General features: G+C 36.5%; 1 protein-coding gene and 1 long non-coding RNA gene across 2 annotated transcripts in view; one reads left to right on the top strand and one right to left on the bottom strand.

The window, feature by feature from the left end:
- The window catches only part of LOC142221631 (plasma membrane calcium-transporting ATPase 1-like), a 192434-nt gene that overhangs the window by 88849 nt on the left and 90125 nt on the right, over nt 1-13460 (top strand). Inside the window, exons 2-5 of the mRNA XM_075291385.1 lie at nt 693-977; nt 1048-1242; nt 1372-1658; nt 1729-1933. Coding sequence (XP_075147500.1) covers nt 821-977; nt 1048-1242; nt 1372-1658; nt 1729-1933 — 844 coding nt within the window. The 5' untranslated portion in view covers nt 693-820. The remainder of the gene's footprint in view (nt 1-692; nt 978-1047; nt 1243-1371; nt 1659-1728; nt 1934-13460) is intronic.
- Nucleotides 1-13460, bottom strand: part of LOC142221634 (uncharacterized) — a 177006-nt gene that overhangs the window by 125619 nt on the left and 37927 nt on the right. The window lies entirely within an intron of this gene.

Here is a 13460-nt window from a genome sequence, read left to right as displayed (position 1 = left end):
GCGACCGAAATTCCTTGGTCCATATAAGACCACATCAAAGTTGAACCATGATAGATATGAAGTGGAGAAGGTCGGAGAAGGTGAAGGTACGAGACGATGCCATACCGTATTAGAATATATGAAGCCATGGTGTTCGGCTTCGGGAGCGAAGCAACGTCAGGAGGGCCGAATGTAGGGTGTCGATCGGAGGTATGACACTTTACAACAACAAAGAGAACAGCGAATAGGTAGACAAACCATCTCACTGACTTACACATATATATGCACAAATAGTTATACTCATTGTAACGGTTCCTTTCCAGCCTCCTCTCACGGTTGGTTAGAGTTTGATGAATTTGTAAAAGAAGACAAGGAGTTAGTTGTTAACAAGAGTCGATAGAGGAATCGTGTACGGTCGTTTCAACTAGTTTAGTGTTAAATGAAACATTGTTAAAATTACCAAATATTCATATTCCCATTGCCATCGTAATTTAATGAATAATAAACTATGAACTATAACGTTTAAGAAAACGTTCGTCGTTTCATTGGGAAAATCTGGGTGATATCCGCATATTTAGATAACTAATACAACGCAGGCTGGTTTTTCGTCCGAAAGAATTTCATAGATAAGGGAAAATTTAAGTATGATGTTTATAGAACATTTATAATAGTTTATTGTTTTTACATAAAATATATTTTATCTTTATTTTTAGACGGTCTGCCACATCAAAAAAAGCGCTGACTTCATATCGTTTCGAATAAAAGAATACATAAAATTTCCACAGGGAAATTAAATAAACCGATAGTATTAATTTAATGTAAAAATTTTAAGTATTAACAAATGGCCACTATTGATGGAAGACCGGCGCAATATGGGATATCTCTTAAACAGCTACGCGAACTCATGGAGCACAGAGGACATGAGGGAGTTACTAGATTACAGGAAATGGGAGGCGTCGTTGAGATTTGCAATAAGCTTTATACCAACCCAAATGATGGTAATGTATTTTATCAATCAATTCCCCATTACGATAAAAAAAAAAAATACTTCATGATTTCGTTTTTAAGGAATAAGTGGATCAATCAATGATGAAAGACATAGGCGGGAGACATTTGGTTCAAATACCATACCTCCGAAGCCACCTAAAACATTTTTAACACTAGTCTGGGAAGCACTACAAGATGTAACCCTTATTATATTAGAAGTAGCTGCCCTAGTTTCTCTTGGTCTATCATTTTATCAACCAACCGACGATGATGCTCGTAAGTTAAAAACAACACTAAAGTTTTAAATGCAATGTTTAATTTATATTCCCAAGTGTCCAAATTAGGGCTGTAATAAAAGAGAAAAAATTGAACTACGGCTTCATATTTTAACGTTTTTTATTTAAGCTGTCTTGGAAGAAGAGGATGATCATTATGGTTGGATAGAAGGTTTTGCCATATTAGTTTCTGTTATAGTTGTTGTACTGGTTACCGCTTTTAATGATTACTCTAAAGAACGTCAATTTCGTGGTTTACAAAGTCGCATAGAAGGCGAACATAAATTTTCAATAATACGAGGCGGCGAAGTCTGTCAAATTAGTGTAGGCGATATTGTTGTTGGCGATATTGCTCAAATAAAATACGGTGATCTTTTGCCAGCCGACGGAATACTCATACAAAGTAACGACTTGAAGGTGAGTTTACCCCTCAGTAAAATAGGCGATAAAGATCTTATCTAAAGTTTTTCATATTTTCACTTTATAGATCGATGAATCATCCCTAACTGGCGAATCGGATCATGTTAAGAAAGGTATCGATAGGGATCCCATGGTCTTGTCTGGCACTCATGTTATGGAGGGTAGTGGTAAAATGCTTGTCACAGCTGTGGGTGTTAATTCACAAGCTGGAATAATATTTACCCTGTTGGGTGCCGCTGATGAAGAGGACGACGATAAAAAGAAATCGAAAGGTATGTACTCAATAACTTAACTAATATTTTAAGTGTCCTTTAATGTGCTTTTGTAAAAAAAGGTAGTTCTAAAACGTTATGAATTCTGTTGTGAAATTTATGCTACGCATAAAGGAAAATTCGGGGCATTTTCAAATGACAAGCGAGAGTGTTGCAATGCTCCTAAAAAGCGCCCTGTTTGTTCTTTTGAGTTCTTCTGCATTTTTAGGCCGCTGGTAGCATTTTACAAAAGTAAGATGGACCGATGTGACCCACGGTTTTTTTTTAATTTTTGGTTCCTAGAGCACACGAACAAACCGAATGCCCACCTTTACGTCACTTCCGACCGTGGTTATACAAAATCCGATTCGATTTTTACTAAATTCACTAAATCGGCCATTTAAAGGCTTGAAGTTGCTTAAATAAATGGAAATAAATAAATATATTCATTTAATGGTGTTTTCTCTTCTGAAAAAAAAAATAAATAAATAATTTGCCTTCATTTTGACTGCACAGAGTGTTCATTTTTAAAATTCTGTCAGCAACTCAAAAAATGCTATCACTTCAACGGACAGAAAATAATTATTTTGGATTATAATTCAAAGGAGCACACGTGAAATGAACAAAAAAATATATAATAAAATGCAAACAAAATTTCAGTCAATCAGTCGGCCCAAGCACGTTGTCGGCTAAGCAAAGCGATTCCTTAAAATGGGCTCAAGGAATTCTTGAAGCTGGAAAAAAGGAACGATCGCTGGATGAGTTGCCATCCTCCAAACGGGAACAAAGATCGTTTGCCTCAATTGTGTTAAAACAGTTGTTTAACACATTTTGAAAAAGAACGTAAGCTCAATTCCTATTGGGGTTGAATTAGGTGAGTTGAGAGGTGAATTAAGTAGCCAGGACAGACACCAAAAATTTGAAAGCGTACCTTGTTCAAGAACCTTACTTGAGGTGAGTAACAGTGCTGTGTTGAACAGTAAAAGCTTAGCTAGTTTACAAACCTCACTCGAGGTGAATACGAGTTTTATGTAAGAGGTGAGTATCACTTATCCAAGACACCAATCAAAAATTAAAAGCTTAGATGTACAGCTGATTAAACGCTTCATCACAGCAAACAAACATTGATGACAGCGAAGAAGACTTAACAAGATACCGAGTATATCTGTAGAAATGATTCGTTGTATTACAATAACAAAGTCAGAGAGAAATTGAGCATAAAACAAAACGAAATTTGCAAGTAGAGTTCATGAATATGTAAAATGTTTTTCGATATATCAACACTGCAACACAAAAGTAGACAGATGTTACTACACAATCAAATGCACCAAGAAGTTTAAAGTCTTTTTATATAACTTTCGGAAGAATGTTTTTCCAAAGATATTAACAAACAATGACAGCGGTTATAAAAACACGTCCGTACTTAGCATATATTCCACGAAACACTGATGAAAGGAGACATAGATATAGTTCTTATTCAAGAACCATATGTATATAATAACAAGAGTTGTGAATTAAGAACTCCGGGTTTAAATTGTTGCATAATACCGGTAAAGATATAAATCGAGGATGTATAATTGCCAAAAAACGAACTAAACTTATTTATTGTTCCTTCATTGAGCAATGCAGGCACTGTCGTAGCCAGTCTAGATATGGCCAAATGCAAATATTGGGTATCTTCTTGGGTATTGGGAGCCACCGTGGTGCAATGGTTAGCATGCCCGCCTTGCATACACACGGTCGTGGGTTCGATTCCTGCTTCGACCGAATACCAACAAGTTTTTCAGCGGTGGATTATCCCACCTCAGTAATGCTGGCGACATTTCTGATGGTTTCAAAGCTTCTCTAAGTGGTTTCACTGCAATGTGTAACGCCTTTCGGACTCGGCTATATAAAGGAGGTCCCATGTCATTGAGCTTAACATGGAATCGGGCAGCACTCAGTGATAAGAGAGAAGTTCACCAATGTGGTATTACAATGGACTGAATAGTCTAAGTGAGCCTGATACATCGGGCTGCCACCTAACCTAACCAAACCTTGGGTATCTTCGGTCTACATAAGCCGTGATAAAAAGATGCTTCCGTGTACCGTTAAGACCTTGGTTGATAAGCCACTTGAAAAAAGACAACCCATTATGGGATGTGTTGCAAATGCACAACATAGTATTGGGGGAAGTAGTGATACTAATGCAAAGGGAGAGTCGCTTATATAAATCGACCGCCATGGTGATCTACGGAGTTAAGTAGTATGAGGAAATTCTGCAGGAAGCTCTTTAACAAAGCAATGTCCAATAGAGCTCCGGAGGATTGGAACACTTACAAGAATCTGAGAGGATATAAACGAAAACTGAGAAGGGTTCAGCATAACTTTTGAAATGATTACTGTAGCAGTATTGAGAATACGTCCGAGGCTTCCAGACTACGGAAGGTACTAGATCCACTAACTCCGCTCCAGGTTTCATAGAAACATCGGAGGTCAATTGGACAACGTCCAGTGAGGAGACGTTGGAGGTGCTTTTGAACACACATTTTCCTGGAAATCAGACGGTTGAATCATGTTCTGGCGGGGCAACAGAGGCTCAGCGTTCATTTTTACTATCGAGGAAATTGTATCGGAATCTAGAATAAAATGAACTTTAAATAGTTTTGGACTATTCAAATCCCCCGGACCTGATGGAATTACTCCGAGGGGGTTACAAGCAGTGACTGACAGAATTATCCCTTGGTTGTCGACGATATATAAAGGATGTATCAACTTAGCATATATTCCAGGAAAGTGGAGGGAAACAATTTTTTTTATATCTAAAGCGGGAAAAAGCCTTTCACTTATCCTCATTCCTTCTTAAGGCTCTGGAGAGGATGATAGACATTTATCATAGAACTAGCATCGATTCAAGATTGTTCTCGAAACGACAATATGCTTATTCGATGGGCAGGTCTACTGAGACCGCATTGCATGAACTAGTCCGGTTTATTAGAAGCTCACTATCTGTCAATGAATACACAATTGTGACTTTTCTAGACATCGAAGCCAACGTCCATCCGAGTTCGATATTAAATGGATTGACAATTCTGAATGTTGACCAAGGAATACTTAGGCTGTTAGACCAACTTCTAATGACATATTTCAGCCACACTAGGACAAGCAAACATACACAGGAGGAGTTCTATCACCTCTTCTTTGGAATGTTGCTATAAACAACCTGCTGATTCCCCTAGAAAAAGAAAGAATAAAAGTGGTGGCATATGATGATGTTTCTCTAGCAGTAAGGGGAAAATTCCCATCCACAATTAGAGATGTCATACATAGAGCCCTCCGGATTACTGGGAAATGGGCGAGAGAGAATGATCTTGGGGTAAATCCTGCAAAGACAGAACTAGTCATGTATCGCAAAATTCCCACGGTTAAACCCATATCCCACGGTTAAACCCTGTCCAAAATACCTTGGCGTTATTTTGGACAGGAAACTGAACTTTAAGCTTAATATTGAAGAGAGGGCGAGAAAAGTCATGGTAGCTTTGTACTCGTGCAAAAAGGCAATAGGAAAAAAGAGGGCACTAAAATCAAAAATTGTGCATTGGCTATCAGGGCTGTGGAGTCGGAGTCTGAAGTTTTGCTGGAGTCGAAGCCGGAGTCGTAGAAATTTTGCTCGACTCCGAATCCGGCGAAACAAACTTTGAAAAACACTTCCTATCTTTGTAACTAAAGAAATACTTCGACAAATTAGATTCCATTAGGGTTTTTATCGAACAACGAAAAACGAATTAATGGAGTTCAGATCATTATTTATATGGTGAAATTTCATGGTGATATAAAAAGTAGGTTTTACTAGAATATGGGCTGAATTAATCAATTGCATTGTCCATTTTGAACATATTAAAATATCGATGACCCCATATGTACTCTTGATAAAGGTTCAATCGTGGGGTAATATAGCAGTAGAACCTAACGTTCTAAATTTTTTTGGCAGGCATGTTGAGTTCGAAGATGGGTCATACTGCACAATTTTGTGACATAGCACCTACATATAAACCCATCTTCCAATTTGTTTTAAGAAGTTTTTCCCAGTCTAAAATTTTCATAAGATTTGTCAGAAATTTTGAATTTAGATTTATTTGAGATCCATATATAAATGCGGAAATTTCCCGTCGGCCCAGATTTTGTATATGGAGATAATTACTCCATATACACCCGATGTCCTTGGAAACTGTAATTTTAAATTAAACCTTTGCCAACGTGCCATCTTAGCCGGTCTTTTGGGAGAATGTTTGTTTCATCAAAGCCACTCGAAATTCTTTACACTAAATTAATGTCCATAACTGATAGACCATTTATAAATCGATATATCACCATTTTATTTCTATAGAAACAATATTCGTAACTGTCCAGTTATTCCTGTAATCTGTTTTTATTTTTTATAAAATGCCTATATAGGTTAATACCAGGATTTTACTTCTTAAACATCTGGAAGCCTAATTATTTTTTGTTTTTATAAATACATATTCTGGAGATTCTTGTTATATACACATATATTGATGTGGTCTCTATATAGTATTGTGTCGTATTTTAATTTATTAAAATGTAGAGTTCTTTACATCCCTAAAATGCTGAGATTTGTGGTCGAGTCGTATCAAAATTTAAAATTAGGGTTCTTTAGGACATATATGTTAAACACATATGGCAAAATAGAATGCTTATATCGGTCTATTTTTGGAACACTACACCTTAAAATTACAATTGGAATACTGTTAAAATGAGATTTAGGTACACCACCTGGAGTCGACTCCGGAGTCGGAGTCGAGGCTAATAAGAAATGCTGGAGTCGAGCAAAATTGACTCGACTCCGCGCATTCAGTAAGACAGGAATAGATTCACTTAATGTCATGCTCCATATATTGCCTTTAGATATTTTGGCCAAACAGTCAGCTGCTAGACGGATGTGCGGATGCGCGAACTATCGCTGTGGTCGAAAAAAAGTTACGGTCACAGTTCGGTTCTCAAAAAAACCCTAGTGGATTACACTCTGGCGAAACCACTTTTCGAGAAAAAGTTTTAAACTCTAATTCCCAGCAGTGAGGCATGGTGCTCACAGACCCCAGGGAATAAATGTTATGTAGATTTCTCACTGATGGCTCCAAATTGGATGGACAAATGGGTATATTCTAAAGACCTGGAACTTCGAATAGCGAAAAGTTGAAAACTAATGTTCCAAAAAATGTTGGCATTAATATATACTCAGACAGCCAACCTGTAATAAAATCCGTGGATTCTGTGTTCATTAACTCAAAAACGGCCATCGACTGCCGCAAATCCCTCAACGAGATGGCTGAGCCGTACAATATTCACCTAATATGGTCCTGGCCATAGGAACATACCGGGGAACTGCGAAGCGAATGAGTTAGCAATGCTAGGAACTACCTTACATATTCCAGGGGAACTAGAATCTGTTGGTATACCTCTGGCTACCTGCAAGCTCTTACTGCGTGAGAAGGCTGTTATGATGGCAAATGTTCGATGGGAGAATTGCAAGGGTTGTAACGACACCATGCAAATATGGCCCCATTTAAACTTAAACCGCACACTAGATATGCTAGTGTTCTCAAGGCGTCAGATATCACTCCTGATCAGACAATGAAGCCGCCGCACAGTGGTCGATCCCTTTGGCCAAAAATAAAAAATCAAAGTTAGAAATTTTTCAAAAAGTGTGGCATCACTGTTTCTTATGCAAACAAGGTTTTACAAAAGAGAGAGCAAGTAAGCAGTTGGTTTTTGAAGTGTGAAAAAGTATAAAATTAAGTGCACTTTTAAATAAATAAAACAAAAGAAAGAAAAAATATATCGAAATAAGTCCAAATGAATATTGAACTAAATGGTATTAACTATATTTTAAAATAACAAATGTATAAAACTTGTTTTAAATTTGTTATAAAATCAATTTTTGTCAGTCTCATTGTTTCGTGTTCGTTCGTTCGTATATGTAAATTTTATGTAGAGTTTTAGTTGTGTTCCCCCTGAAGTCTCCAATGGGATTTTTTGTGGTTTATTAGTTAATATTTCAAGATTCCAAATTGATAAAAATCAGCTGCTTTCTTTTGCCCCCCTTTGTGTTATCTCCCTAATACCGAAGTGGTCCTGTTTCTTTATATCCAAATATGAATTTTCGTGTGGTCTTTGTTAACACTAGTGTTAGGATTTGAAACAAATTATTTCTTTTCAACGTTTGTTTTTTTTGGTAAGCCTACCCTAATATACCTGAGACTTTTTGTAATTGCATGGTTAGCTGAGCGGTGAACTTTCGGATAAGCTCTCACACAGATACATTGAGATTACTCTCTCACACATTTGACTTTTGCTTTTAACTTGTCTTTACCATAAGGAACCAAAACTGGTTTGAAGGAACCGTTAGCTAACGAATATTAAAGAATAAGAAAATATGAAAAAAATGATGCAATATCATATAATAGGTTGGTCATAGACAAGCAAAAGACAATCAGCCAGTTGTTAAGCGGAGTTTGAATAATTAGGATCGTTGTCACAGTTGCCGAGAGAAAATAAAATAAATTAAAGGATATACTGTACTTAATTCCTGCTAAGTGTAATACAAATATTTTAATTATGCGCTCGGTTGTTATTGGTTGTCCAACCACAAAACAAACAAAAAAATAAACTGCTCCTTGATTTGTATGTTCATAGAAAAGTTGACACCAATGGAAGAAAGAATTAGAAAACCGAACGGGACGCATGACTATTTAGTTTACGCATCAAAAAAAAGGTCAATATGTGAAAATATGAAACAATGGTATTAACCAATGCAATGAACCCCCATTGGTCAAACAGAATTGGACAATTTTTTTTCAACAACAATAAATACCCGAATGTGACAATTCTTACAAGAAATTTAAACAATAACTACAACAACAAATACCCAAAAGTGACAATTCCTAACAAGAAATTTTAAATAATAATTACAACAACAAATACCCGAAAGTGACAATTCTAACTTAATATTATAACCAACAATAATTACCTAGAAAATCTATGGAGACTTATTTCGTTAAATTCGACTTTGTTCAAAAAATTCTAAAAGCGCTTTACAATCAATATGCTGAAAATCCATTTCAAGTATAAAGACATAAAGGCTTAAAGACAAACGTTTACAATTTTCAATTCTGAAAATAAGCTTAATAGAATAAAAGAAAATATGTGATTTGTTAAATGTGCCTGTAAAAACCATTTTAATGCAATTCTAAAGCTTTAATTTGATATTACATATTTAAATCAATTATGCTAACATATGCAAAAGGCCAACTTAAAATAAACCATTATTTATTAATAAAAGAGCCAAAAATATAACCGTTAAAAAAAGAGAGAATGTGAGATTTGTATTCAATCGAATAACTCTGCCTTTGAGAAAAATAGAGAAGAAGAACAAATCATATTACCACAGCTAAAATTAGTGAATAACAAGATTCAGGGTTGCCAGATTCTTTCATCAATTTCTACCCGAATGAGTTGCTGATTTTACCCGAAGGAATCATCCAAAATTCAATTTCTTATTAACTATTGCAAGTAGACCTAAGATTATAATGTACCACATTCAAAAGAAGTTGGTTTGGATTTAGTTTGCTGAAAAGATTGCATTAAAGAAATATTCTCTTGATTGTGACATATACTAAGTAAATAAGATCAAGCGAATTAAAAATTAAATGACATAACAAAGGAAACAAGAAAACTTTTATTTATTCATTAGTATATCCATGTCAATACCACTAGCTGCAAGAGAAAATTCACTTTACAAATCTAACGATAGAAACATTTTTTTTGTTCCCAGTATTAATCTTTATTAATAAATGAAATGTCCAAAAACATGAATTATTAAGTCCTTTTATTTGTGAAAAGAAGGTTAACGTAAGAGCTAGATAATGATGTAAAAAGTGGTAAATTAGGGGTAATCCATTTCAATTTAGAGTGCTTAGATTACCATTGGTGTACAAACTTAATTAGGGAGGGATAAGTGCACTCCAGTGACGATTACACCGGTCACTAATAGGTTATTTTGGATTTCTGTAGTATTGCAAATCCCATAAAACTTCTTGTTGTTTTATCTCAGGCTATATATTAAATTTGTGTGGCTTTATAGAGGCATGAATTTTCTAATGTTACGTATTGGTAAGTAAGGGTCAAGTAACCTCGCCACGGCAGAGCTAGCCAATTTTAAAGTGATCATGCCTTTTGACTTCCTTAATATCGGAAATCCTGAACTGTAAGTGAAGCAATCGTAACATGGAATGGCGCCCAACGTGGGGCTATATTGTCCTAAAATTTTGGGCAGAAACCAGCTATAGACAATTATCATAGGCTATCTAATAGTATTTATTTTTCCTAATCTATCTAATAGTATTTATTTTTCCCCTAAGCTATTCTGCAGAAATTTAGGAGACGATACTACATTAAAATGAGATTTTACAAATATTCATTAATTAATTGGAATGTAGAATCAAAATTTTTTGCTTTATTTCCTATGTAAATCACCACCGTGCTCAAACAGAGATTTAGCGCGAATCTACTAGTCAGTTTCATGAATGAGATTTTTTTTATTACTTCTGCAGTAGAGAATCGCTATAATGAGCAGAATTTTTCTTGAATACATTTAGACTATGTCCATTGAATTTATCTTCGATGACCCATATCGCGAATGATTTAAGGAAATTTTAAGTACAATAGAGATATCACAGAGGTTAATATTTTACAATATAGGAAAATGTATATCACAATAGACTTTAGTTTTGTTAGTTTAGATACGGAACAACAGTTCATTGTGATCATTTTCGGAATCAGGTCAGTCCTTATTAGAATTGACAGGTTTTGAAAATAACCCCTTTTTATGTATGTACTAGCTCAGCGTTAACCGGACTTTCAACTGAATGTAATATAAAACAATATATACCATTCTCTTTTTTTATTATTGAATCATACAAACCTATCTAAATATTTTTTTTGCGAATCACATATTTTCTTTCGCGACATTTAATTTGTTAACTCAAGACTAATTTGAAGTCAGAAAACATAATATAGCTTGTCTGTTATAATTGGAATGGAATTGCGAAGTGGACTAGAAAAGCCAAATTTAAACAGATCTAGAGGAAGAGGTAAGAAAATAGGCACCCCAAATAGTGTATCATTAGATGATTTACACAGCCCCCAACTATCGAACGCGGTAGATAGAGATTCAGCAAGGCGTATTAATTTTTCATTGGAGGACTTAGATACAACAGCTAGGCGTGAAACAATTGACAGCGTAATACCACAGGATTTAGGGAGTAATTCACCCGTCACAGCTGAAACTGATAGTTTTGAAAGTTCTTTCAGTAATACTACAATTTTGTACGGTTTTAACGAGGATCAGGGAAAATCTGCAATGCCATCTAATACAGGGGAAAAGGATTCCTCAAGGGAAACCAATCAAAATTAGGATTTGATTTCGATAGTTCAACGTTCCATACACATGCAGGAGGAGTTTAGATCAGAGTTGGCGGCGATTAGGAAGACCGTTTCAGGTCTTAGTCAAACTGATATACATAACAATAACTCTCCTTCCAATTTTAATTCGTCAAGTAATATGGGTAACACTGATACAGTGAACCGAACCGGTCATAATAGGATAGATCTAGAAAAGTGGAAGGTCACATTTAATGGTTCTGGTAATGTGTCGGATTTCCTGTTCAAGATTGAGACTCTCCAGGGTCGAACAAATTGTTCGGAACACCACCTACTAGCAAATTTCCAAATATTCCTTTCTGATAAAGCCGAAAATTGGTACTGGGACTTTATGCGTCAGAACGTGGATCCCTTTTATGCTCTCTTGAAGTTTTCACTATTACAGGAATTTGGGTCCCTGGAAACGGATGACGATATTTTATTGAAGATTCAGACAAGGAAACCACAACATGTAAAAATGATCACCTGGGAAACCGGAAGAGGAGCGAGTTGGCTACCAGGGACACTCGTTCTCGAGGACCTTCCCCGAGTTCGTAAATGACCGAGTGATGAGTCTTCCTCAGGAAGACGATTCTATATCAGAATTCTCACATTGCAAGACAACATCTAACAACCTTGATTCGAAGCGATATATTTCAAAGAAAGTCCTAAATTGCCGTATCCGTTTTTGCAAAAGAAGAAAATTTCGAAAGCTCATAGAATCTTCGATATTGTGTGATATGCGAGACGAAAGGCCTTTTGCTCACATTAAAATATTCCAGGATAGTATATACGGCCTACTAGATTCAGGCGCAAATATATAGGTACTTGGATTTGGATTTTCTTGAAAGAAATCACATTAAACTTAAACCTTTTAAGTCATTTGTATCAACTGCTGATTGTACCAGAAATCCGGTCCTAGGCCATTGTAAACTTCCGGTACTCTATAAGGGAGTTTTTAAAGATATCGATTTTTACATTGTTCCGTCTCTTAGCCAAGTTGCTTATCTGGGGCTCAATTTTTGGCGTGAATTCGCGGTGGCACCGAACAGCTGTTGAGTCGCTTAACATTGAGAGTCAGGAAAGGGACGAAGTATTTTACCATGATTTGACCGCGGAGCAGAGGCTAAAATTGGAGAGCGTAATGTTAGAGTTTCCATCATATGAAAAATCAGGTTTAGGTTGCACTAACATGTTGGTTCATCATATTGACACGGGTGATGCTACGCCCATCAAGTGCAAGCATTACCCGCTGTCTCCGCCAAGGCAGGCGGAAGTCTATGACGAATTGGATCGCCTTTTGCAACTAGGAGTTATAGAAGAATCGAACTCGCCGTGGTGTTTTCCTATTGTCAATGTAAGGAAGCCCGGAAAGATTCGATTATGTTTGGATTCACGGAAACTGAACCTGATCACAAAGAAGGATTCATATCCTCTTCCGCACGTTAATGGTCTTTTAAGCAGATTGAACGATACGCACTTTATTAGTGGTATCGACTTAAAAGACGCATTTTTCCAAATACCATTGTCAGAGTCATCAAAGGAGAAAACGGCCTTCGCGGTCCCTGGTAGGCCGCTATACCAGTATCGTGTCATGCCCTTTGGGCTTTGTAACGGCCCTTAGACGATGAGCCGCCTTATGGATAAGGTAATCCCATCACGTCTGAGGGAACGTGTGTTTATATACTTGGATGACCTTTTGGTCTGCAGTGCCTCCTTTGATGACCATATGACCCTGCTCAGTGACGTAGCACATTGTTTGAAAATTGCGAAATTGACCATTAATGTCACTAAGAGCAAGTTTTGCCAAAGTGAAATCAAGTACCTGGGATACCGTATTGGGAGAGGTTGTTTAAGAGTAGACCCAGAAAAGGTGTCTGCAATAGTTGATTTTCCGCTGCCCAAGTCGCCACGCCGGATACGGCGTTTCATAGGCATGTGTAATTGGTATAGGACGTTTGTGTCGAATTTCGCGGACTTGTCAGGTTCGTTAACAGATTGTTTGAGAAAAGGAAATGGGAAGTTTTGTTTGTCTCCAAAAGCTGTGGAGTGTTTTAATCAATTGAAGCAT

Source organism: Haematobia irritans, chromosome 1, assembly GCF_050003625.1.
Source record: "Haematobia irritans isolate KBUSLIRL chromosome 1, ASM5000362v1, whole genome shotgun sequence".
NCBI classification, from domain to species: domain Eukaryota; kingdom Metazoa; phylum Arthropoda; class Insecta; order Diptera; family Muscidae; genus Haematobia; species Haematobia irritans.
The sequence above is the reverse complement of the archived record's forward strand: the minus strand, read 5'-3'. Positions and strand labels throughout refer to the sequence as shown.